Raw genomic sequence first — 27,869 nt, forward strand, 5'->3', positions numbered from 1 at the left:
CATGTTTGCTATTCTATTAGTCCCATCTCACCTTGTATTTTTGTCCATACATTCTGCCTCCCCAAATCCACACTACAGTGTGATTTCAACTCCCAGGCTGCCTTCCAGTTTCATTTTCCACTCCAATTTTCCACTGCACTGGATATTAAAGTGGTGTGCTTATAGTGGGGATGTCTTTTATCTGCCATGTCTGTAGTGTGCATTGTGAGTGTCCATATGCTGTGATTTGTGAAGGTGAGGTGCATGTCACTTGTTACTCTGCAACAGTTGATATCTGTATTTTCATTACTAGTGCAATGGAGATGGCTGCAAGATACCTGCAAATTTTTTCTATCATTAATGTTGTAAAATTGACTCCTATGGACCAGTATCTTTTAATTTTACTGCTTTACACAAATAAAGAATAATCAGAGTAGCAGAAATGTGTGATGAGAAACTATGTTGTTGATGAGCCAGAAATTATCCAGATTTCTTCTTTTTCTAACTAGCATTTTGGGTGAACAGGGATCAACAGCTGCAAAAAGTGGTGACATAGCAATTGTACTAATATTTACTTTCTCACTTCCCTTTAGAGATTTTTTGTTGAAAAATCACTATTCCTTTAGGAGCATTGTCCTATGAATGTCTGATATTCAGGAGGGAGACTGAAGTGAAAACTCATTTTAAAATAACACCAAATAAACAATAACAACAAAATAGGGAGAAAATGGGGTAAATTGTAGTAAGGGATTATTCATTTTTAAATATAATCTATTTCAGACTAAAGCATGAGCAATGCACATAGAAAATTTTGCTTTGAAACATATCTTAATGGAGAAATATTTGAAGTATTCATTACAATAGGTGATATATGCAACAGAGAACATGGAGGCAACAGCCTGGTCATTTGCTGATCATTACTTTCCAAAATCTAGTTGATGGAGAGCAACACACGCATTGATAAACCAGCCAGTGAAAAAGCACTGGCTGTTGTCCAAGGCCATTAAATGGGGCAAAACCCATGCAGGTCAACTGACTGAGAAGGAAGAGACTGGCTGTCTGACTAAGAACATATCTTCCTTCTCCTCATCCACTGGCACAAAAACAAACCATTTTTGGGCTTGGTGATGAGAGTTCTATTACTATATCAGACAACAGGGATTTTAAAAGCACAAGAGAGTGTCCTCCCTCCCTCTCCTAGCCCAAAGGCAACCAAATGCACTCTGTTCTGGTGATTCCTCCTACCTTTGTTACCTTTTGGTGAAGAAAATGCGTGAGTAATCAGTTAAGACCGCCTTTTTTCATTCTTAAGGTGGTGGAATCAGAAGCCAAACTGGCCAGAAAGAGATAGTCTGAAGATGTGAAAAATTGCTTCAAAGAATTTGGGAGCCCTATGCACACAGAAATTTTGTTTTGATTTTTCACCTGTTTAACAGCATTGTAAGACACTACCATAATCTTTTAGACAAAATAATTTCCTTGGTTGCTGTGATAAGTTTTCTTAGGTTTTCTGCATTTGTTTTTGGGTTTGGGGGTTTATGTGTGATTACTTTTTCTTTTTAAATAGTATTTACATGAGAATCAAGTAAGTACCTACTCTTACTAAACATAACTACTGCTGCAGTTGGCATGTTAAATCAACTTCTTGATGGTGTCAGGCACATGTGGGACTGAGCAGATGTCAGAAATACATGGTCTCAGGAAACACAGCTGGACTTACTAAATGTATGAGATGTTTTCTTTTGGCAGGTAGAAGACCTTCTGATTTGTGTTTTGTACCAATCTGAAGAATCAATGGAAAGCATAACGAAAATTGGACAGCTCCCTATAGAAAGATACAGGCTCAGGCTAAGAGAGTTGAGTTCCAGTGTTTTGCTTTGTCTTGCTTTGCTGTGTTTGCTGCTGGATTTCTATTCTTTGTATCAGTGAACTCCACGCTTGTCCAAACAACAGAAATAAATGCCAGGAGTGAATTTGGGACTTGGAATCTAAAAAGGACGAATTTGCCAACCTCAAGTGACTGGTGCTGCATGATCCCTAGAAGATTTTGGGGTGCTTGAGCGGCAGGGGAGGACAGAGACTTTTGTTATGACTGTCCTTCAGTTTTGACTTAAAGTTGTAATTTCAGAAATAAGACCAAAACCACGAAAGGAGTCAGGAACCAGTTTACTGCTGTTGGTTGCTACACTGACAGGAGTGAGGAGTGTATGGGAGGAGGATGTCGAGAGCAGCACAAAGGCAAGTCAGGTGTGCCACATTCAGCAGCACGGGCATAGGAAGCCCGGAACAGCAAGCCCAGCCCGGGCCGAGACGGGCGTGCAGCTCCCCTGGCCGCAGCACCCGTCCACTGCACGCGATGCTGCAGCCCCCAAAGCACTGAGAAGTGTTAGAGGAGATTGCACCTGCGAGTGACTCTGGCTTGGTGGAAACTTCTAGGGGAATAAGTAGGCGCCTAAGGTTCTCCGGCTGTACGAGGGGGCTCATGCCAGTAATGGACGCAACCATCAGCTGTGCTTCCAGAAACGATCACCCCCATTATCTTCTGACGTGTTTTATTACGCAGAGGAATTGCCCCATCTCCGGGAGATCACGCTGCCCGCCCTGCTGGTCCCCACCGCGCCTCCGGGGCCGGGGCCGGGGGCGGACGGCGGAGGGGGGGCCCGCGGCTCACCTGAAGCGGCGGCGGTGGCCACGCCTCTCCCTGCTGTGTCTTTAAAGCCCTCCTCCTCCTCTTCCTCCTCCTCTCCATCCCTGCCTTGCCGCTGCCGCTCGTAGCTGCCGGGCTCTGCCTCGCCCGCTTTCTCTCCCCACCCTCCCTATCCCCGCCACCAGCCATGGCCGACATGAAGACCGGCATCTTCGCCAAAAATGTCCAGAAACGCCTCAACCGCGCCCAGGAGAAGGTGCGCTGCGGGGCGGGGGAGCCGCTGGGAAGGGGCGGAGGGGGAAGAAAGGCGCGGCAGCGGTGGCCGGGGTCCGCCAGAGGACGCGGCTCCGCTCGCCCCCAGCGCCGCCGCTGCGGCTTTCCCTCTCCTCGCCCCGGGGGCGCCGGGCGGGGGCCGGGGCCGCCGGCCTTGTTACGTAAGTGACCCATTTCACCGCGCCGCGCTGCCCCTGCCGCCCGCCCAGCGCGGCTCTGCGGGCGCTGCCGGGGCACCTGCGGCAGGCCGGGCCCCGCCGCTGCTCGGCCCTCGCTGAGGCGGCGCGGGGGTGCCCGCGGGGGAGGCTCCGCTCCGCACCCGGGGCTGCCCGCACGGGGAGCACAGGCTCGCTGGGCTCTGCTCGCCTCACCTCCCGCCTCACCGCCCGCCGCTAGCCCTCCTAAGAGGATTGCCTTTCCTTTAATATCCGCGCCGGCTCATCCCGGCTGCGGCGATCCGCCGTGCTGCGGCCGCGGTGTGACAGGCGCCGCTGGTGACAGGAGCCCCCGGGGCCGGGGTGCTGCCGCGGCCCGCCCCTCAGCGGCTGCTGCGGCTTTGGGGAGCTTCTCCCCAAAATGTCACGAGCGATGTGAGGCTGGTCCGAATGTTCTGCAGCTGATGATCGCGTGTGCAGCTGCTCGGGAAAGTCAGGACCGGTTCTAGCGTTATTGTAGCCTGGAAACGAGCAGCGGGAGAAGTCGTGGAGGATTTGCAGGAGTTCCTCACTAAAGACCAGGGCCACTGTTTTGTTCAGTTTCATTAGTGAAAGCTGACAGGTATAAATGTTCTCCTGTGTAGCTTTTGGGTGTCTCGGAACAGGATCATAGATACAGATATCAGGCCCAGCAGAAGAGCATTTGTGTATGCCCATACGTAGCAGCCGTGTCTGCTGTTAGTACAGTTTGCAATAAAGCTGTTGCCAGCACTAATTTTGCGGACATAGTTGTCCGTAAGTGTAGCAAGTAATCTGTTCTAAGGGTTAATGAAACCTTTATACCCTTCCAGCATATATCCTGTGTTGTTATGCAGCTTAGGTAATAGGGCTCTGGCACATTAAGAAAGATTATTTTATGAGCATATTTCTTATACTTCACTGCATATAAATCCTCACTTTCTTTTTGGCCACACATTGAATTCTGTGATGCTCCTGTGACAGAAAATGCAACAATTAATATGTAGAAAAGTCTTACACATAATTGTGTTATTATTTAAGAATCTACTAGTTGAGGCTATCACAGACTAGTGGTTAATTTTCTCTTTTAAATACTCCTGTCTGGCTCACCAGATTATAAACTGCTAGACTTATCAACACCAAAGTCATGATGCGTTTCCATTCTTGCAGGTTTGGACTGCAACTGTTTTCAGATAAAACACGTAAATCCTCTTTAATAGTTCAAAGAGATCTGATGACACTGTGGTGTGAGTTGACTTGAGTTCATAGTTGGAGTAGAAGCCTAAAAATACTGTTTGTTTCCTTGTGTCTTTGTCAGTGTGGTTATGATTAACCATCTGGAAAAGCACTGGTGCGAGTTGTAATCACATCATGTACTGCCTCAAGCTGTGTCTGTTTCAGTGTGGGGGTCCTGCATGCAGAAGTGTGTGGGCATACCAGAGGGAGCACCTTAATGTGAATACTGAGATAGCCTGTACCTCTCAAAGACAGCTCATGCACCAGCCCCGGGACAGGTGCTGTGGGTGCAAATTGGAGATGCTGTTGGGCTCTGACAGATGGTTGCTCTACCTCCACTTTGGTGATCAACTGTGCTAACAAGGGGGAAATTTGTCTGGTTTGATTTTCATGTGCTGCAGTCAGGCATCTGGCAATTTTGGCTTCCTTATAGTATCTGTGCTAGTAATTTCTTGTGTCAGTGGTCTAAAAGTTGCTTATTTACAAGATGTTAGTGACCTTACACAGAGTAGGTCACAATACCATGTAACTCTGTATCCTTGCCTCCTCCTTTCTGGCACATGTGTTGTTATTGCATGAGCTGTGCATGTGTACTCTTTCATGTCTACATTTCTGGTTAGCTTGGAGTCCATTTATGTCTATACCACATAAAATCCTTCATGATTTTTGCTGAAACTTTACTCAAAAAAAAAAAAAAGTCCCCAAATGGGAACTACTGAGTTTTGTTTATTTGTTTTGCGTACTTGACGGCAAGTAAATTTTGTCTAGGAGTTGGAAATGTATGATTTGTCTGATTGATGGTGTGAATAGGATGGCATTGTAACAGGTGTGTAATATCACAGCGGCTTAAAGAGGTTTTAAATATATTGAGTTGTTTTAATCTTGATGCTTATATTGGATTTGTGCACCTTCAGTTTACTGAATGTGTTCTTATAGATCAATGTTTTCATAAAGCATTTTTACATCGCTTTCTATTATTTATTGATGCAACACATGTAAAAAACATGGCGTGACTCTAAAATGTAGACTTTAATTTTGGATTTCAGTAAAGCTTTTGATACTGTTTTTCACAGGATCCTGCTGGATAAAATGTCCAGCCCCACAGCTGGATAAACACATCATGCAGCAGGTGAGCAACTGGCTCACAGGTTGATATCAAAATGTTACAGTCAAGGGGGTGACAGACTGGTGAGTTGTCACTACTTGGGGTTCTTCACATCTTCATCTTCAACCCAGTGCTCTTTGACATCTTCACAAATTTCTTGCATGCAGGACAGTAAGGGATACTAAGCAAGTTTGCAGATGATAGAAAACTGGGAGGACCTATTGACTCCCTTGGAGGCAGAGAGGCCCTGAAGAGGGAACTTGAATTCAGGAGCCTTCAGAGCTTGTAGTCAGGGGGCTGGGCAATCACCAGCCATATGAAGTTCAAGAGAAAGTACCAGATTCTGCACCTGGGATGGGCAACTCTGGTTGTGTGGACAGACTGGGGTACAAGAAGCTGAAAAGTAGCCCCAAGGAAGGGGACCTGAGAGTCCTAGTTGACAGAAAGTTGAATCTGAGTCAGCAGCACCCTGGCAGCCAGGAGGGCCAACCCTGTCCTGGCGTGCATCAGGCACAGCATCACCAGCTGGGCAAGGGAGGGGATTGTCCTGCTCTGGGGCAGCCTCACCTAGAGTCCTGGGGGTAGTTTTAGGTCCCACAATATAAGAAAGATTAAGCTATTAGAGAGCACCCTCAAACAGAGTTAACAAAGGTCATTAAGGGCCTTGAAGGGAATCTTCAAGTATGAGGAGTGGTTGAGGTCACTTGGTCTCTTCAACCTGGAGGAGACTGACGGGAGATCTTGTAGCAGTATACAACTTCTTCATGAGGGGGAGAAGGGCAGACACTGATGTTTTTCTCTTGTGGTGACCAGTGACAGGACCTGAGGGAATGGCCTGAAGTTGCATCAGGGGAGGTGTAGGTTGCATATTAGAAAAAGGTTCTTCCACCAGAGGGTGACTGAGCACTGGGGAAGGCTCCCAGGGAAATGGCCACAGCACCAAGCCTGACAGTTCAAGTGGAGTTTGGACAATGGTGTGACTCTTGGGAATGGTCCAGTGCAGGGGTGAGGGTTGGACTTGATGATCCTTGTGGGTCCCTTCCAACTCAGTTTATTCTGTGTTTCTCTTGATTCATTTATGGAAACTATTTTTCTAATAATTCCATCATTATCTTCAGTTCCTGGCTGTCTAGGAGAAATCTTAGTTATACAGTGTGTATGTCTAGTCACTATATGGTAAAAACTAAATAACTGGATAATCTCAGAATGGGCAGATCTGTCTTGCATTAGAAGTGTTAATCTGAGAGTTATATGGAAATAATAATTGGCCACTGTATTTTTCACATCATCCAGATGATGGTGCTTTATGTGGTAGCATATGTGCCCTGGCACACTGATTTTGAGTAAATGAGTGTGCCATCTATTAAAATCCTCTGGTCATCACATTTCTTCAATTACTTTTGCCCCAAAATGCAGGAAGTGTGGATGTGCTGAGCTTGCAGCATCTGTTAAAATCTCCCAAAAGTCAGCTGAAGAAACTGGATTTAATTTTTAAAAGGACCAGATCAATTTAGGAGACTACATCTCAGCCATAAAAATTAATGAAATGCCTATGTGTTTAAAATGAAAACAGAAAAGATGTTTTGGTAACCAAGGCTGACTGAGTCAATTCTAAGGACAAGGGTACTTGAATGAAAAGGCTGAATTTGTATCCTCAGATTTCTCTGGAAAATTCCATCTAAGCTGATAAGCCAATGTATAACACCAATTATCTCCTTGTCCTCTCTTCTATAACCCAACAACTCTAACTGAATAGAACAGAATAGCTGGAAGAGACCTTCAGTGACCATGTATTCTCACTGCTTGACCATTTCAGGGCTGACCAAAGTTAAAGCATGGCTTTAGGAGCACTGTCCAAATGCCTCTTCAGCATTGGCACAAGCTGGGCATGGTCAGGGAAGGCAACAACCACCTCTCCAGGATGCCTGTTCCAGGTTTCTAGATCATTTCTAGATAATGAAGTGTCATGTCAAGTCTGGACCTCCCCTGAGGAATGCTGTGATTGGAACCATTCCCCAGGAGGAAGAAGAGCTCAGCATCTCCCTCAACACTTTGCTACTCAGGAAGCTGTAGGAAGCAGTGAACTCACCCCTCAGCCTCCTCCTCTCCAGACCAGACAAGCCCAGTGCCCTCAGCTGCTCCCCACAGCACAATCCTACCAACCCCTCCCCTGCTTTGGTGCCCTTCTCAGGACACGTTCAAGTACCTTCACATCCTTTTTTAATGGTGGGGCCCAGCACTGCACACAGTACTCGAGGTGAGGCCGCACCAGTGCTGAATTCAGCAGGATAATCACCTCCCTTGGCTGGTTGGTGGTGCTGTGTTTGATGCACCCCAGGATGAGGATTGCTCTCCTGACTACCAGGGCACACACACTGCTGATCCCAGTGAGCTTCCTGCCAACCAGCACTCGAAACCCCTTTCTGCAGGGCTGCTCTCCAGTTCAGACTTGTGCCTGGAATTACTACATCCTGGGTGTAGAATCCAGCATTTGGTTGGTTTTGTTTTGTTTCATATCATTGGTGACTGCTCAATACTCCAGTCAATCCAGATCTCTCTGCAAGGCAAAGCCTCTTATTCCATGGGAGAGTCAGCAGCATTTCCCAGTCTGGTAGCATCATCAAACTATCTGAGCATTCAACTGCAGCCTCCAGCTCATTGATAAAGGGATGGAACAGAGCTGCCTCTAGAACAGAGCCCTGAGAAACACCACTGGTAACTGGTCACCAGCCAGATGTCCTGTTTGCTGCAACAGTTTGAGCCCTGCTCTTCAACCAATTCTTCCCTCAGTGCATTGCATACCTGCTCATCCCACTGTTGGAAAACTTGCCTGGAAGGAGGCTTTGAGGGACAATATCAAAAGCCTTTCTAAACTGTGGAAAAAAGTAAATCCACTGTGTTCACTTTATCCAAGCAGGTGACCTTATTGTAGAAGCTTATTAAATTAAACAAGACTTTGTGAACCCATGTTGCCTGTGTCTGATGATTGCATTGTTTTTCAAATGTCTTTTAATAGAACCCAGTGTGATTTTATCCATAATTTTTGTCATGTACTGATGTTATACTAACAGGTCTGTAGTTTCCTTGGGATTCTCTCTTGCCTTTCTTGGAAACTCATGTAACCTGGGCTATTTTTCAGTTGGTGGGGCATCCTAAGATGATGATTGAGAGAAGTCATATTGTAATGTCTGCTACAGCTACCCCCAGTACTCTAGTAGGGTGAATCCCATCAGGCTCAATGGACTTAGTAATATTCAGCTGATAATAATTGGTTCTTTTCAATTTCAATGTCCACAAATGGAAAGTTGGTGTTCCTGCAGTCATTGTCCTCTGAGACCTGGACATTAGTTCCATCACAGAGAGGGCACAGCTCTTATGGGTGGCTTTCCTCCAAAGAATGCTGGGCAGAGGCTTGATGGCTGGTCTGTGACAAGTAAGGCTATGTATGGAGGACCCCATCACCCTTATTGTCACAGTGTCACCACCCTGCAGTACAGCAGTGACTTAGAGAGCAGGCTAAAAGGGAACGTCCTCCCGTGTCCCATTGTCAAAGCTGGCCTGGAGCCAGCCCACAGCCATCTAAAAGGAAGTCCTCGAGAAGACAGTGGAATTACTTGGAGGAGGCAGCTAAGGGAGGAAAACTGGCAGCAAGGCCAGCTGCCAGTGGCACTCAACCTTTGGGAACAGATGCAAGCCCTTCAGAGAACCACCAAGCCCTGTAGGTGCCTGAGGCTCTCTGACCTTTTCAGCTGGATATCACTACTAATTTTGAGGGCACACCTTCTTGAGGAGCACTGCACAGCTGTCTTCTCAGCCCCTTGTGGAGCCAGGAGCAGCTGCTGTAAGAATTGGGATGCAGAGAGGGGTCCTAGGGCTTTGTAACACCCACTGGTGCCCTGCCAGGATTCTTGACCCTCAGGTTGATCAGGCTGAGGTCATTTAACTACTCTTGGAAGTCTCTGAGATGGTTCCAGATGGAGGGATAATAGGGTTTAGGCATATCCTGGAAGGCATGACCAGATTGTGGGATGAAGAATGGGGCCTTGCTCGTGTGCTTAGGGAATACCTGATTACCAGCAATAGTATCAGGAGGGAATTTTCCCAGGTTCATGGAGGGAAGGGGGAGTGATGGGGTTGCCTTCCTCTGCAGCACTGAGTATGACCACTGTTCAGGGCTCCTTCAGTCCCTTTTGGCTCGCTTGCTGCCTGCACCTCATGCCCCATGGAGATGGCCTGACCTGGCCTGCAACTGTGAGCAGGAAGCTTTCTAGACTCTCAGGGTGGGCCCCAAGGGTGGCCTGGAGGGTTACTTCTTGTCCTTCTGTAGCACTGGGTACAGCCCCCCCTGCCAGGACTCCTCTGGGCCCCTATGGCTCCATTCCTGCCTGCTGCCCTCACACCTCCAAGGTACCACTCTTGCCCATTGCAAGCTTGGAGTGGGGCTGAGCTCTGCTCTTCCCGTGGCTCCATTTTCCCAGGGGCTCTTGCTTGTTCAAAACAGCATGTGCTTGGAAGAGTTCCAGGCTTGCTTCCCCATCCAGAGCTGACACTTTGCAGTTTTCCTGCCTGCAACACAAGCACAGAATAGGCATGAGAGTGCTTTTCATGCATCCCTGCCCTGACTGGGAAGCACAGTAATGAAAGAAGTTTTGGAAGACAAGATTGTGCCCATCATTGATAAGTGTACTTTCCATACTTTGGAAAATACCTCATGGTAGCACGCATATTTTCTTCTGCCCTATGTGCCTGCTGTTACTTTCTGTAGCTCTGTCATTTTGCCTTTTCCAGACTACAAAGGATGAATTTTCAAGTAAGAAATGCATCAGCCTGCTCCGTGCATGTTGTGTTAGTGCTTGTGAGCATCAGCTCTGAAACAGAAAAATAAAACTTGAAATAATATCCTGCTTCCAGTTACAACCTGTGTGTTAGATGTCCTCGAATGTGTTATTTGGAGTGCAAAACCCCCTGATGTGTCAGACAAATCATTTGACTCAAGGTGAGTGCAGGGAATAGAATAGGACAGAGCAGTTATACTTTTAACCCAGAGCTCTGTATGACAAGGCTTGCCCCAGGTCTTAGGGCTCCACCCCAGAGAGCAGCTCTCTGCAGTGCAGGTCCCAGGCACACTCAGGACACAGGGGCAGAAATGGGCACACCCACAGCAGGGCTCAGGCAGGGACTGAAGGTCCCAGGCTGAGCTGGGACACATCCCCTGGCCCCTTGGCAGGAGGTGGTGGGGCTGGGGGTCCCAGGGGGGGCCAATCCCAGCCACTGAGGCCTGTGAGCACCCCCAGGACCCTGTCAGGACTGCACTTCAGTGCTCCTGTGCTCTTCTTCAGACAGTGGCAGCTGGACACTTTGGAGACAGATTATTGGGTCAGATGGACCTTCCCTCTGAGGGAGTGCTGCTGTCCTCAGGCTCTTGTGTGTTAGCGTGTTTCTGCATGGGAAAAAACTCAGGCAATTATAAAAATGAGTACAAAGAGAGGAAAAGCAATCCACCAGAAGATTAACAAGTGTTGCTCAACTCTTGAGACATTTTTAACTATCTAGATGAGTAGCACATCCTGCACTAGACTGAAGGCTTGATCTTTGAGCCTGGCTAATATCAGTGATGTGGCATTTTGCCATGATGTGAAAACCTATCTCACTAGAGCACTGATGAGTTTTAGAAAACCCGTGACACTTGCTTTTTGCAAATTTGTGCAGTTGGCCCATGTATCTTGAGATTATCCACAGTCTTGACCCCCCTCAGAAGCTACACACCTCTTTCCCACAAGGTCACAGAGCCACTGGCTAGGCTGGGAGATGGTTAAGGGTATTCAGTGCCTTCTGGTAGTGCAGGGGTGGGAAGAAATGTCTTCAGAGATTTCCTCAGTGGGTAATGGTACGGAAAGGAGCAGGTAGGGGAAGATATATTTGAGTAGAATAAAATAGTTCAGTTTAAACAGTGATCATCCAGTCCCATTACCTGACTACTTCAGGGCTGACCAAAAGTAAAAGCATGGCTTTAAGGCAGTGTCCAAATGCCTTTTCAACACTGATAGAGAGGGGTTCATTGACCACATCTCCAAGAGGTCTCTTCCAGGTTTTGATACCCTCTCATAATAAACCCAGCTGGTGCTGTCACAACATTTTCGAAACTTGGTTTCAGTGAGGTTTGTTCCTGGGTATTTCTTGTGCAGCTTCTGAAAATCAAGCTAATGTGTTTTTTGATGTTTAACTTCTAAGTCAGTAATATATGGGGTTTCATCTGAGACTTAAAACAGTACATACTCCAGTTTATGGGAACTTTGGAGGCATAACAAGGATTTAAAATGTTGTAAAGGAGGAAATTCTATGAAGTAAACTTCCATCTGGATGGGAATTTTGTGGTTCTGTAACTAATAATGTCTGCTCTGAGGCAGGAGAGGAGTATATACTTGTGGAAGAAGTGGAAGAATATACTTGTGAAAAGCATTTTATATCTATTATAGTGGTGCTGACCTGCTTGCAATGTGATGACATGGTTCTAGCAGCCATGGGTTTGTAACAGCAAAATACTATCTAATGATTTAAAATGTTGGCCCCACAGATATTATAAAATGTATTATACTGAAGTCATTACAATATTATGACAGGCCTCAACATTTGGGACCCTGCTGGCACAAGCACACAATGACGAGGCAGCTCCATCTCTAAAGGGCTAATTCTTAATCTCTGAGTTTATAAACAAAACCAATAACAAGTCAATAATTTCTCATGCGAATAGTATGGTCTAAACTATGTAGATGATATTTTTCTCTCTTTAGGTTCAAGTGTAATGAAAACTTGAATTTCCTTTTTTAAAAGTTCTTTTTTTTTTAAATATAAATTATAGAAAAGATGGAGTACAAGTAGTTATCTGGCCCATCCTACTAAACATAAGTGGAATCGACAGTATTTAAAATTATTCTTCAGGAATGATTTTCTTGCCAGCCTTTTTAAGTTTGTAATGGTGGCGGTTTTGCAGGTTCACTAAATTGATCTGTACCTTTGCTTAGGCACCTCCAGTCAGAAAGTTCTCATAAAATGTAAATATCTTTTTTTGGAGTTCAGGTTTTTATATCCCTGTTTTAGCTTTCCTGGTTGTTAAGGAATGTGTTCTTTCTTCTTGCCTCAAAATTTAGAAGTGGTTTATGTCTTTTATCAGCATTCCCTCTGATCTGACTGTAATTATCACATGACTCTCTCAATCAGGTGAAACAGTAGCTCTTAATAAAATATTGATTGCTTTCAGTTATTGTAGTTTCTAATGTACAGGTTAAAAAGTAGGGGTAAATTTTGGTTTTCTGGGTGCAAAGCATGGAAGAAAGAGGGGAGAAAACCCCCAAGGTTCCTTCCTATTAGGTTCTCATATGATATTTTCTCTGCTTTGTAAGGAAAGGTAATCTGTTTCTCCTTTCCCAGTTTCACCCATATATGCAGTATTAATCATGATCCGGTAAGTTGTTATATAATACACTCTTTCTCATTGTCACTTTATTTCCACAAGACAAGGAAGTTTTAAGGGAATCCATAGGATCCATAGCTCTGTGTTCACTGGCCAAAGCATTATTAGTATCAAGGTGGCCTCATCCCCTGTTCTTGCTTGACAATTTCATCTTTTCTCTCTTATTCTTTCCCATTTCCTTTTTAGTTCTTTAAAATGGGTCCCTTCCTTTACTGTTCTCTCTACACTTCATTTAAACCCTCTTGAAAATAAAGTAACATTTTTTAAAATCACCTAGTAATTAATTTGGTATGGGTCTGTAACTGCTTTCTTCACTACATCTTGCCCCTTTAGCAGATCATCAATTTGGCGTTGTTATAGCATCTAAGACAATGTTTCTGACAAGGACTGCCCTGTGGTAACTGGCTGTGGTCTGCAGACACTCCACAGTGCATGCCCCCTTCCTGTTGTGGCACTATTAGGAGTGTGACTTTCTGGGGACATAGAAGAGAAATGTTGAGGTGGTGATAACCTGTGTATCTGGAAATTGCTGGAATTTATGGTCTGGATTGATCTCCAGTTCCTGTCTCTTCGGATGTGTGCTGGACCCTGGTTGTTGTAGAGGGCGAGGGTGAGAGAACAGTAGATAGATGAGGGCAGGAAAGGAGAATACAAGTTGCTTTTCATCTCGGTGGCCCAAGTTTTATGCACTGGCTAGGAGGAAGTGAAGAAAACTGCCCAACATCTGTCATAGCAGGATATTTCAGTGGAGATAAATGGCAGAGAAAAGCAGGCTGGGTATAAGGAGGGGCTGAGCATGAAAGGGCGAGCAGCATGCTTGTGCTTACCTTTCCTGCAACACACCTAGCCAGGCTGTGGGGAGCCTCTTTTACTGGCTTGCCAAGCAGTGTGGGATGATGGACAGTAGACTGACCTTGGGAGAAAACAAAAATAAATGGTGAAAAATGCCCTTTAACACATTTTTTGCAATTGTCTACATGAATAGGACTGTAGCTCCCTGAACTCTCCTGAAGATGGCAGGGGGATTTTCCACTTGCCTAAAATATTAACAGGGGGATTCACCCCACTAAAACCCTGATCAGGCTGCAGTCACTGCCTGCTGTGCCAGTATTCTCACTCACTCAGGGACTGCAGTGTGCGGGAAGAAGGAGTAGAAGAGGGTGGCTCTGCTGCTTCAGTACAGAGGGCATTTTCCCTAGGGAGCAGTTGTTTGGTTTAGTTCATTGGGCTCTGCTGCAAATTCAGCTGCTTGGAGCCTCCAATCCAGAGTATTTCAAGCGCTGGGTCACTCTTACCTAAATGTTCTGTGGCATCAGCATCAGTGCTGTGCAACACTGAATCTCTGATGTTCTCGAGCACAAAATCATTCATTCCAGACTCAGTGAGTAGCTAGTTAGTCAGTAGTTGTCAGAATGATAAACCAATTACCAACTTGGGAAAGCGATTGTGTCATGTTTGGTCACATTGAGTCTCTGCTAATTGGAGTTCATTAATCTGTTTAAGAGGGCATGGCAAAACTTAGGCTGCAGTAAAGACACATGTAACACATTTCTGCTTGTGCTGTGAGAAAGCTAAGCAGGAAATACCCTGTTCTTCCTGGTGGCTCTACCTTTCTCTCTAATTATTCTGAATTATCTGTGGGATATTAGCATCTGTGCGATTATGCATAATTGGGGATAAAACCAATTACAAGTGAATAATGGTGTGGACAAGCACATAGTGGTCAAATTCTGTATGGAAAATTTCTCTGAATGTTGGTAGGGCAATGGGAAGCCTCAGAAGCCTTTCAGTGGGTAGGGTCACAAAAAAGTCAGGGACTATACCTCGCTTCAAGGCTCTGGGCTCAGGCTGCCAGTGCCCTGCTACTACTACTTATTGTTGTGCCTTCTTTTTCTTACCACCTCTTTCCTGACAAAAAGCTCCTGCTTGCTCCCAGATAAGATCTTCTGCTTTGTTCTCCCTGTCTCTGTAGCAGATTAATTCATTTGATGCTCCGTTGAAGTCTCAGCTTTCTCACTTTCTAACCCCACTTCTTTGTACCCACAATATTGCCAAATCTCTGGTTTGTGGTGATACAGATGCCAGTGCTACAGTCAATAAACTGCAGTCTATCCTCTTTATCTCTGCTACAAAAAAGGAGAATATATACACATGAACCTGCACATGCTTGACAGACACTGACTATGCTGCTTTTCCCCAGATAAATTGAAAAATATGCTAGGTGTAGGCTGATGTTTTATTTTTAAAGAAGTAGAGGTTTGAGAAAATGAAAGTTCCTAAAGAACACAGATAATAATCTGAATTTCCTTTCTAGATTGTGATCCTTTGTAAGCATTTAGTTGCGTCTTCACAGAAGTGTAGGGGGTTAGCAGTATGTAGCAGAGGTAGGTGGTGGTCTGTAATGCTATGAGAAAAGATTTATACTGATGATTCATGCTTTATGTCTCACCAAAGCCCAGTTAAATGACACCCACATGCACAAGGGTTAATACATATTTAGCATAAAGTAGAAGGAGATGAAACACTGGATACAGAGAAGAAGCTTGATTAAATATAGGCAGTCCATTTTCTGTGGAGAATAATCAATCTTTGAGATTTGAAAAACGACACTGATTTTTCAGACCAAATGCATTTATTAGTTTTTTAGATCCAGGAAGTTGTTTAAAGACTTACTTGCATGTAGGACATGCAGAGGAAAAAATTAAAATATTATATTCCTTTGAAACCTTTTAAGCACAAATCTGTGCATGGATGCTGTTGCTTATATTTAAACTAGGCTTCCTGTTGTTCAGCTTGCTATTGTAAACTAAATCCTTGCTCATTTATGTGGGTGTTATCTTTTCACACTGATATAGCCACTCTCTGCAGTTTGAATGAACTTTTTAAGTACAGAAGAGATACTGCTGAAATGGATCCGCTGAGAGCATAAAATATTTTTTCAAAACAATGTTACCAGTAATTTTAACTATAAGACAAATTTTAGTCCTGTGAAAATCATGAGGAATGGTTATCAGGGTAATCAGAGAAGAAAGAATTTGACTGCCTCATGTTTTTGAAATCTCTACTAACCAAATTCTTATCACAGGGAAGACAGAAGATGTGGATGAAAGGCAGAACACAGAGTAGGCAGAAGCAAAAGAAAAGTTCGTCGGTGTACTGAGGCCCAAAGAGAGACAAGAGGCCCGGTGTAGAGGCAGATTGGTCTGCAGCAAGCTTAGGATAGGTATTCCCATGGTTTTATCTTGCTCAAGAGAGAAACTCATTGGGAGAAAAGTGCATAGTAGTAACTGAAGACAGGCAAAGGCTGGTTGGCTGCTGCTACAACAGCGTGGTCACTGCAGGACGAATTCAGGAAATGGTAAAGGAGTGGATTCATACTATGTAAAGCAGCGAGTGGAAAACAAGCACAACAGAATAAGGTTAATATCCATGGTTAGCTGAAGGCCAAAAACAAGCTGTGCTTTTGGAGATGCAGTGTGAATTTGAAGTATGGAATTTGGATTTAAAGAAATGTGGAAATCTAATAGTGCAAGGAAATTTCTTTGATTTAAAAAAAAATAGCACAGACCTCCTTCTCTATTCTTCAATGGCTTCTGGATTAATTAGTAAAAAAATTAATATATTCCTTATGATGTCACAGTCTTGCAACCTGCCAAAATGAAATTTTATTGATATTACATCTCTAAACATTGTTCTGTTTAATTCTCACCTAAAATGTGCAGGCAGAGTTAGTATAAGGAAAGTTGTATCTTCATGTTTGTTAAACTTCCCTTTTCCTTCCTTATCTCTCTCTCTCTTCCTCTTCTTCTGTCATCCTTTCCTTGCTGCCTGCTCTTTCCCTTTCTCTCTTGTACATCTCACCAAAAAAGTTGTTGCAGACATAACCATCAAAGCCATTTAGAAAATGAATTGACTTCTGTTACTTGATAGGTGAGCCCAGTTGCACACTTTAGATTGTTTAAAAATCAGTACTGAACCTCCAAACATTGAAAGAATGTTGAATGTTCATTTTGTTTTATTTGTCTCCTGTTGTGCATGAGAGGAGGGACAGATGGTGCTGCTTGAACAGGACTCTATTCCCTCAGGGTCTGCAGGATTGACCAAGGTCCTCCCTGTGTGGGGAAAAGCTGGGAATAAAGTGACAGCACCTCACATAGGCAGTGCTGAGTATCTGGAGAAAAACTGTAAGATCGGGAAGGTGAAATAGAGAGCCAAGTTGCTGAGTAATTAAGACAGTAATTGGACAGGCACTGTGGGAACTGCAAATGTGCAAGCTGAAGGAGCCTGTGATGGGCAACATTCATAAGCTTTGCTTTAATTGGGAGCTCCAGTTGAGTTCACAGGAACTTCACCCAAGATGTAGCCTTGAGGTTAAGCCCAGCAGTGCTGTCACTCCAGATTCAGTAAAGTTAAGGTGCTGTTTGAATCCCAGGGATTTTGAACTTACTCCTGCTCTCTATTCTTGTACTAAAAAAAACCCCTCATATGAGATTTGTGCTTCCAGGGTCTAAAAAGCCTATTTCAGAGAAGACAAACCTCACTGATATTTTGCAGAGCTGAACAGGATTTTACTCTTAACACCACCCTGGCATCACGTTTTCCTGTAGTATCAATCCAAGAACATAGTTGTTGTAAGCACAGTGCCAGCATCTTTTATGCAATGTTTCGTATTAGGATAAAAATAAACAATAATTCAGAAGTTGGCTGAGAATCTACATGGATTTGACAGCCAAGCTGAGAAGCAAATCAAGAAAAAATTCAGGCAACCCTTAGATGGCAAATACACGCATGCCATTTGAATGGCATCTTAACTCCTAAACAAGTCACTCCTCCAAAAGTCATGACTTTGCACTTTCCGTAGGAAGACAGAGAGGAACAAACTCCATCAAATATGGTTCAAGTATGGATTGAAAAATATTTTGGGTAAAGTACACACGTTTACAGACTGCAGGATGAACGCAAACTTGAGTACAGTCTATCTTTCTCTGTTTCAACTCAGATCATGCTGGTTTCTGTAGTGAGGGCTGTTTTCTATAGGCAATTTTTATCTGGAAAAGAAATATTTAAAAGTGTACCCCATGAAAAAGGGTATTTTATAAGAGGCACTATGCAGTATTGAGATTGCTAAGTCACTTCTCTGAAGGCCCTGTTTGTGTGAGCAATAAATATTTTTTTCCCTCTACTATCCAATTTCCAGTTTGTCTCAAAGTACTTACACCAATATTGTTTAGCTAATGCCCATCAGTAACCCATCCTACCAAAGGCTTACCATGAAGTATGCGGTTAATACTGGTGTTGGATTGCTCAGTAGCATCTGTTATAAAAGTGTTGGTGGGATTCAGAGTAGTCGTGTCAACCTGACTCAGACTTTTCTCTGACTCAAAGAAGGATATTTTTTATGCTCTTTTATACAGAAAGATTCCTTACTTGCACATAAACAGTCACCAATCAAGCGTATTTTATTACATATTAATGCATCTTGGAATTTTTTGCACATTGAATGGATCTAAAAAAGGAAGGCAGTGTGAATTCAGTCTCAAATGCCAAGCACTTGCTATTTCTCCTTTCTCACTCTGAAGTTCAGGGTATTTTCAGTTCTTCAGAGGGGGTGTTGTCACTACATGTTGAACAAAAAAAAACCAAAACCACCCCTGGCGGATTGTGATGGATCTCTGTCTTTTTTTGATAAGTCGTGTGAAAAAAAGTGAAAATAGCCAAGGGTTGGAGAAAGGCTTTCTAAAAGTATCACAAACTCATTTCCACCCTTAAATATGTATACTATCACATACCAACAGGTTATGTCTACATCTAAACCAACTTTAGCTCTACCAGTAGTGAAGATGTTTCTAATCACACCAAAGTTACTTGCTGTACTACAAAAAAGTGTTACAAATAGAGTAAGTTTCATACAACGTTTTTAACTCTAGGGCTTTCAATGGAGGTCAGTTCCCACTGCCTTTCTCATTTAATTTCAAGTTGTTGGTAAGTCAGTTCCATATTTGTGAACATGCCTTTCTGTGCTGCTAGCACCATTCAGTTGTGGTTTGGAGAGTTTCCACATTATACCCTTCAGTTATTTAGAGATCATGACTCTAGGGAGACACAAAGAGTACAGGTTTAGGTTCCTCAAGGAAGTCATGCTCTGTTGTCTGCAGCTCATTTTCACCCAGTGTCTCCCCTAGTGAAACAGGGGTTCTCCAAGCTTTCATTTGGTGTGGTCTCTCCTGAAGGGGGAAAAGTGCTATGCCCGAGCAGGTGTATATACCTCTGTGCACTGCAGGAGGGTGGGTGACACTCCTATTCACCCAGATCTACACCCTGAACACATTCTGGTCCTTATGGTATTACCAAACTGAATTGTTGAGAGCACATAATTTTCTTGTCCCTAACCTAATTGTTTTTGTGCACAAAGACTTTAGGGCCAGTCTAGTTTGATCCACAACAACAAAGTTGCTAAGAGTTACAAATGAAAGTCATATACTTGATACTGACACATGGTTAGACTGTGTATCCGTTGAAGTGAAAGAGAGCAGTCACTGGAATCACTGGGAAACGAACTGAACACTGCTTTGTCAAGGGATGTTGGTTGCAATGGGAAGCTGGTAGACAAGCAATATATGGTTAAGATAAAAAGGTACTAGGTAAGTTCCCTGCTTTTCCCATATTTGCTTTAGGTTCTTTCTGTCCTGAATGGGATGCACATAGACTTTTCTTTGTAGGTTGTCCCAAAACAAAATACAAATCCTATCTAGTTTTAGTAAAACATTCCATACCCTCTACAATGACCTTTTCCCTACTACTTAGATACTGTGATTAAAAAAATGTCTTTCATGTAATTTTGTGCCAATATGGAAAGTAAGCACACTCATGTTTAATATAAATTGAACCCAAACAGATGGCTGGGTAACTGTTTGATGCTATGACAATTAAAGAACTCAGCCTTAAAGCACTTATAATTTATTAAACAATGAAGAACCTGTGTATGATACCCACAAGATAGTGCTGATATAGGACTAAAGTGACAGAATGGCAAACAAAGGCCAGTGCCTCCATATGAGGATTTTATTTTTAGTGGAGCTTCATGTTTAAAATTGAAGGGAAAATGTCTTAGTGTCTTTCCACATTCTAAAAAATAAGGAAGAGAGGACAGAGGACTGGTGGTTCAAATATGTATGAAAATCAACACTGATATGTTTGACATAAAATATTTTATAGCTGTAATAGAAAAAAAAAAAAAGACAAAATTGTTAAGATTTACAATTAGTAGTCATATTTTTCAGACAAGTATGCCTGTTGTAGAATATCAAACCCAGTTACTCTTTATGTTATGTAAACCTGAGCTGTGCTAAAGAGCATAATAATTTCAAAGCTTTTTTCCCACCCCCCCCCCCCCCCTCTAAACCTAGATATGTTTGTATTGTTGCTTGGTCCATAATATCTGCAGTAGCTAATTTTGCCAGAGGCATGAGAAAAAGCCTGTATTCTCATCTGGGAATATGACTGGTCATTTGGTCTCTGAGAAACATAGGAGTGATAGAGCTCTTCCTTTCTCACCCCTCTAAAGGAAAGGGAGTGGTTGATTTGTGTTTGATAAATCAGGGGGATGATCCTTTATTGACATGAGTGCTTGTGATTCATACTTACACTAAGAGGTATTTTACTCTATCAGTGATCTTATGGAGATATATGGAACTACGTGGATTATTCCCATGTACATATAGCGGGAAAAAATATCCAAACAACAGTGTCAACCAGGTTTTCACTGAGGCTCCATTTATTCCCTTTGCCTTTTCTTAATTTTGTAAGTTGTTTCAATACAAAACACGTCTTTTAAAAAAATAATTTAGATCAGAGCCATATATTAAGAAATGTCAATTACATCCATCACAGTATTTTAGGATTTATGCCTATTTCTAATTGTCATGAACGTGGTATCAAATTGCTATAGTAGCAATGTATTGCTTTTAAAGATCTGATTCTACTCATGCTAATTTCATTTGCAGCAGGCTCTGCAGATTAAATATAATCCAGTTCACTGTGCTAACACAAGATTTAATGCTACATATATGATCTGTCCTGGCTCTGCATGGGATTGGATTTAAATTGTAGCTTATTGCATAGCTTTCTGAAAATCACAGTGTATATAGGTGTAGTTGTGTGTATACATATATTCTGAGGCAAAAGGAAATTTTAATTTGAGGATGTAAGAAAACATTATGGCATCTTGAGCAGTTATAAGTTGGGGGTTCTCCTTGCTTTGAGAGAGTTAGCCTGGCTGTGCTGGCAGCAAATCTATTCTGGGATCATAAATTTCTTGGTTGACCTTCTCTGTTTCACCTCCCCATGACCTGCATAAATCAATATTTTTAATTTGCTGATACTTTGAATTTTGTAGCTAATTATAACTCCTTCAGCAAATTTTAGTAAAACTGCAAGCTACTGCATCCACCTGAGGGGAGATACCTGACTTGTGCCAATGTTTTGCAAGAGTTCACTTGTTTAAGCCTTTTTCTTACTTCCCTTACAACAACCACCTTTGCACAAATACAGAAGGCTTAATAGATCAGTCTGGGGCTGTCTGTCACTGGTTTTAATCTCGCTAATTTTTCCTTGCTTGTTTGTACCAATCATTTGACAGTACTTAGAATGACCATGCAGTTTAATTGCTCCCTTTGCTTTTAGTGCCCATCAACACCTTGTTTTACCTGTTCCACTTCCCTTGAGTCCTGGCTGAATGTGTGCAATATGCAGGCTAGACCCAAACAGCCTAAAAGACAATCTTTCTTCCCTTCCTCTGCTTTTTTTCAGAATAAATGTAAACTGTTTATGTTGATTTATTCAATTAAAAGCAATAGAAAACCCACAAAACCTCCCAGCATTGTCACAAGATTCACAAAAGGACAGTGTAACAGGCTGTTTTCTTCATATGTGGCAGGGGGGAAGTAATGTTGGAATTTTTTAATATTGCAAAATAAAACAACCTTTCATGGGTTTTTTAAAAATGAGAACAAATACTTTCCTCTTTCATGAGCATTTCTCAGTGCATTCCTCAGTCACTGTACAGTCCCCATTCCAATTCCTACCTCTTTCTCTTACTTTCATTCCGACAAGCAAGTGATCCTTATTTCAGAACAGTGTAGAATGTACAATAAAGTTTGCTGGATGGTGGCTTATTCACCTCCAGCTCAGAGCAGGAACAATGTCAAAGCTTGGGTAGGTTGCTAACAGCTGTGTCCGGTTGTGTCTTCACTATGTTTTCCAAGGCTGGAGGTTGCCCAGCCTCTCTGAGGACTCTGTTGCAACATTTCACCATCTCATCGTGATTTGTTTTATCCCCTCACATCTGCTCAAAATTTCCCTTGTTGCAGCTTATGACTGTTGCTCTGTCCCTTTCTCTTGTGAGCCTCTTGGGTCTTCTCTGTAATGACTAGTAGGTATTTGGAAATAGAAAGCAGGTTTCCTTCCCTTACCTTTTGTCTTTTCCTGGCTGAAAAAGCCCAGCTTCCTTCGCATGCCATGCTCCAGCCCACTGAACATTTCAGTGGTCTTCTGCCGGCTTCTTTCTAGTTTTCCTATATCTTTCTTTCACTGGGTATCCCAGAAGTGGAAGCAACAGTGCTCTCAGTGCAAGCTCATGAACTCCAACCAGCGAAGAGGAGTTGTTGCCATTGACGCATGTCTGCACTTGTAGTTCTGAGTTTCGTCCTTGCAAGGGAGCAAATGATTCTCAGCATGTGATGATCCTCAGCAGTGGGGAACAGCAGCAGTTTTCCTTGGTTGGAAGAACAGAGAGTAAGGAGAGACTAATATGAAGGAGGGAAGAAGCTACTGGGTACCTCAGTATCTCTTTGTGATTCATGGTTTTTGGGCTGACTTCCTGAGAAAGATCCCCGAAGTACCTACATGAAAGTCAGGGTCTGTACTACCCCTTTGTCAGCTTTTGGCTCGAGTATGCCGGTTCTCTGGAATAATTTTGAGACAACAGAAATTAATTCAGCTATCAGTATTTGTGGGTTTTGGCTATTTTTGGTTCTTTTTATTTTCAGTTGGGTTTTTTGTTGGGCGGTTTGTTTGTTTGCTTGTGTTTTAACATGTCAATTCATCTCAACAACAGCTTTTGTTCAATCAGGGCCTGAGTTAGTCCTTCTTTATTAATGGCTTCATGAACTGTTCTGTTGAGAAGCAAGGCAATAGCAATGCCTCTGTGGAGAAGGTCAGGATTCAGACCCAGATCACCTTATTAGTCAACCTGTGGGCCAAATTACCAGAGGGACCATGTGGAGTGGGTCATTGAATACTGGGACCCTTCTTTACACACTAAGAAAAATTAGGATAGGAATTACTTCAACATATTTGCAGCACCTATCAGCTTTACAGTGTCTATGATCTCATAAGGTTTCTGGAGAGTCCAATAACAAGAAGTAACGTCCTTGCACATATGATATACCAGGTGGAAATGTTATTGTTTCCCATAGCAGGGAGAAAAGGCTCTCCCTACATACACTTCCTTTTCCACACAGACATATTTTATATGGAGAGCTAGAGGTATTTTACATTTTATTTGAAATTTCTTGGAAAGAATTACTATGTGGGAGTAATTTTAGGCTATATGTTTTTTTTCTATATGTGCTGTATGACTGATTGATAAGCTGCAAGCTGTATTGATGTATTCAATTTAGGAGCAAATACCTTCCTGCCTGGGAGCTCTGGACCCAGAAAGATTAAGAGTGTTTAATTGCATCTTGCCCTTACCTGCTGTGATGCTATATTTCTGCTATGGAAACTTTTCCGCTGCATGTTATACATCAAAACTAATAATTTGAAGATAACATAGTGCAACCTGAAGTGGAAGCACAGGGATATATTCCCTGCTGCTGTAAACTCATGTCAGCCTGCTGGCTTCACTGGCGGGTTATTTTACACAGGTGAAAACCTGGCTGTCTGCTGGTGACTTTACCTACAGTTTTTGCTGCAGCAACTTCTGTGCCCTGGGAGAGTCCCACAGATATGTGGAACCTCGTTGAAAATCTATTTAAGCATCACACAGGTAAATACAGCATATATCGTTATATGTATGACCTGCTTACCTGCTTTCTACGAATCATGCTGCCTTGAAAGATAGACTAAGATGTTCAGTTATTTGGGGCAAGCACTGTTTCTGATTCCAAAAGCATCAGGTGAAAAGAAAAAAGGGAAATGCAAAAAGTAGGCATCCAAACAAAAAAAATGTAATTGTTTCAGGGTAATTTGCAAAGTCAAATCTGAGTAAAGACTTTGGAAACATTTTTATCCATCTTTCACGTGTGGCTACCACTACTTACATTATTTTCATCTTACCCACGTGGGCTCTGGGGCATCTCTTCATTGGCTTCTTTGTTGACATTTACAGAATTTAAGGCAGTTGCCATGGTACTTGATACATGACTGATTATGCTTTACAATATGGCAGCAGATTGCATGTTACTTCAGCTGTCTAAGGAGGGAGTGTTACCTGAAATTGTCATACAGAGGACTCTAGCTGCTATTGATATACCTGTAGTGTCTTATAGAAAAGTCTTATCTGGAAAGTGCCAGTCTCAGGAAGGGCTCCAGTCCATGACCAGGGATGAATCTGCGGCAGCAAAAATTCATATTGGTCTGGTTTCTTAGATGGATCCCAAGTATAGCCTTAATAAGATGTGTTTTGCTTCAAACTAATAATACATCAAAATACTAAAATACTAAAAACGCCCAAAACAATCTCTGCTCCCACCACATGAGTTCAAAGCTAAGTGTAAACCGAAGACACTGGTTGAACCAAGACTTTATGACTCTCAATACATGTGCCTTTAAGAGGATCTTGATGCTGGAGCAAACACATGCCAAGGGCATTAGAAGGCTTGTGCTTCCCCTTCCACCATTCCCTTTTGACAGATAGATGACTTCATGTTTAATAAACTTTGATAGATTTTTAACTATTTACATGTTTAGATTTGTAATATATTCATTCTTTTGCAGTGTATTTTGCTTTCAGTTATGTTTTATTTTTGTTTTCACGATTACAAGCTGCACCTGATTATAAACCACAGCTCTGGGTGTCAGCAACATTTAGGTCTTTTTCCATATATAAACTGCACCGGATTATTAGCTGCACTTTCGTTCACAGCGAGGATCCGTGTGCAACTTTCACAAAGTTGCCAATTAGTAACAGAATCGCAGGATCACGGGGTTTACTGCTCGACCCCACTCGGGGCGGCCACCAGGGAGTGGCCCCGGCCCCGCTTGCCGCGGCCAGCAGGAAACAGGGGTGCAGCGTGCCCAGTCACTGCCGCCAGGAAGAGGGAGAGGGGCGTGCCTGGTCGCTGCCACCAGGAAGCGGGGATACGGCATGCCCAGCCGCCACCGTGCTTCCCAGGGTCACAGAGCACCGCCGCGATTCCCGGGGCTGGGCGGCGCCACCGTGATTCCCGGGGCCACGGAGTGCCGCTGCTTTCCCTGGGGCCGGGCAGCACTGTCGCTGCGCCACTGCTGCCCCGCTGCCCAGGGCTGGGCGGGCTCTAGCTTGGCTCAGGGCTGCTATGGGTTCGGACTTCCGGATTGGGAAATTTCCAAAATTTGTTCATATATTGGCCGCTCCTGAATGTAAGCCACACTTCCGGTTTGGGAGAAAAATTTTGTCAGAGTGGTGCAGCTTATAATCGTGAAATTACTGTATACTTTCTTTTTCTGACCAAACAGATACTCGGAAACACATGATAGACTGCCATATGTTCTTTACCTAATAATTTTTTACCGACTTTGCAAGCAGCATGTAATTTGCAACTTCTGTTCTTTTTAGTGTTTAATATGCAATTAACATATTGAATGCCAAAATAGAGACCAAGTGAAAAGGTCTCTTCTGCTGCAACATTGATATCTGAAGACCTGTATTTAAGTAGTCTGTGGCATCCTTTCACCTTCAGGATGTTAGCAAATGGAATGTCTATACATTATCTCTGAAACTGTTTCAAAGATTTGTTAAAACTACTGGAGTGTTTTGAGATTTTAAGAGCATGCAATATATGATTTTGTCCCTTTAATCAAAGCATAAAAGAGTACATAGCATATAACTCTTTTTCTCTTAGGCATGTCGTATTTGTCTTCTATTTTTTTCTCCACCCTCAAAATACTTGGGGATGGGAAAGAGTGGGCATGAGACTCTTAAGGCTAGGGCAGCTCAAAAAACAATGTTTTTTATGTCCTCTCTTGAGTAATGCCATCAATTCTTCTCTGAAGTTTCATATGAAAAGGTCAGGCTGATTCCAGTGACAATCAAAAATACCTTTGATATTGTGTGCTTGCATGCATTTTTCATTAGGGGTCAATGTTTTTTCTCTGTGGACAGAACAAAAGAGGCAACAGAAAATTTTTAACCCTACACAGTTCACATGATAAAAAGCTAGTGTCAGAGATGTCAGGAATTCTTTAGATGTTACCAAATTTAAAAAGACTTTCATCTTTGTTAAATCTTTTTTCCCCCCAATTCCAAGACCTATTTTTCTACTGTTCTGTGAGTCATCTTTGGAGATGTGCAAATTTTTTTATTTTTAATTGCAATTTCAAATCACAGCACAGTGACAAAGTAACTTGAATATTTTACAAGTAGTTCCTGTGGTATAAATTGTGAGGAACCCAAAATTATTATGGGTGGTAGAAATTTTCCCACTGAAACACTTTCTAAACTGGGGGCAAACTGTGCTTTCAACTGAAAAGTTCCCTGTAATGCATAAAACATTAAGAATAATTTTTTCAATTAATTTTATCTGGTTCTGAAATTATTTTCATTAATTCACAGTAAAGTCAACAAACTAATTTTAGTTCTCACTGTTCTGTGAACCTAATCCTAACCCTTATTTTAAAAACCTGAGTCTCCAGCATATAGTCAGGTATTTAATTTTTCTAACTTTAATTAAACATTTCTACTGGCAGTTAATTTTCCATTTAACTTCTATTGCATTAAACAAAATATTTCAGCAGCATAATTGATGTAAGTCCAGAATAACATCTATTTTCAAAACTAAAAAAAATACTATTTCTCCTTTGTTCAGAAGCTTCAGAAAAAAGCTTCCAATTCATGTGAAAGCATTTTCCTAGTGAAGTTATTGGATCTATGGGGTCTCATGATCACCAGAAATACTGAAGCTTCATTTTCAGTGCACTTGTGTCTCTTGCTGCAATTGATTGGCCTGTGTTGTGATGGATTATGCCAAAGTTCAGCGTGCAAGAAAACCTTCATTTGCATCACCCAGGAGTCCAGTGAGTCCTCTTGTAGAAAAGACCTTGACTGAAAAAGGAATTACTCTATTAATTTAAGTAAGATTTGCAATAGGGATATTGGTACAGGAGTTTCCTATGTTGAATGTTGATTCTTTGCTCTCTGTTTTTAAGAGGCACGGTTGCACATGCTGTTCACTCCCTTAAGAGCGCTGTAAAGTTTGTGTCTCCTGTCATAATGAGTTTCAGACTATTTTCATTTAATACATAGTATTTCTAGTTATGGTGCTTTCTCCAAAGTTTTCTGGTTTTCTTACAGAAGAAATTATTAAACCAGAATAGAAATGAGAGACCTGTCCTCCCCAAAGTTTGGCATCTTGATTGTGCACTTTTTACAAGTTAATTGGTATGTCAGAAGAGAGCTCAGTGTCCTTTCAACCCATGAGAACTCTATATGTAACATTTAATCATCACACAAATTTAAAATTTGGGTCCATAAGTTGTGGCTTGACTTAAGGTATCTTCAGAAGGACTGAATTCACTGAGGTGATTTTAAATGGGAAGGAATTAAATCTCATCAGTTAGAGACTGAAATAAAAATGGTGTTCATCCATAGTATGAACAGTTTTGTGCATTTGGTGGATTTAATATAGAAAATAAAATCCCATAATTATGAAAGGGGAATTTCTCTATCTTCTTAAACTTCAGATTTTTCATTCTCTAAACCACTGTTATGGTTTGCTAATGAAGGTC

General features: G+C 42.5%; 1 protein-coding gene and 1 long non-coding RNA gene across 4 annotated transcripts in view; both read left to right on the top strand.

Moving 5' to 3' along the window:
- The first annotated feature begins 2,676 nt into the window (after positions 1-2,676).
- AMPH (amphiphysin) overlaps positions 2,677-27,869 on the top strand; it is a 134,986-nt gene continuing 109,793 nt past the window's right edge. For 2 of the 3 annotated variants that reach the window (XM_033074756.2, XM_033074844.1), the window contains exon 1: positions 2,678-2,882. In XM_033074756.2, coding sequence (XP_032930647.1) covers positions 2,814-2,882 — 69 coding nt within the window. In that variant the 5' untranslated portion in view covers positions 2,678-2,813. Of the gene's footprint in view, positions 2,883-27,869 lie in introns of all 3 variants that reach the window. The other variant, XM_033074668.1, reaches the window with a different exon arrangement.
- LOC117004262 lies at positions 3,239-8,380 on the top strand. The gene is made up of 2 exons (XR_004419609.1): positions 3,239-5,437; positions 7,230-8,380. It is a non-coding gene; the product is annotated as an uncharacterized LOC117004262 (long non-coding RNA).

This window comes from Catharus ustulatus, chromosome 1, assembly GCF_009819885.2.
Source record: "Catharus ustulatus isolate bCatUst1 chromosome 1, bCatUst1.pri.v2, whole genome shotgun sequence".
In the NCBI taxonomy this organism is placed as follows: domain Eukaryota; kingdom Metazoa; phylum Chordata; class Aves; order Passeriformes; family Turdidae; genus Catharus; species Catharus ustulatus.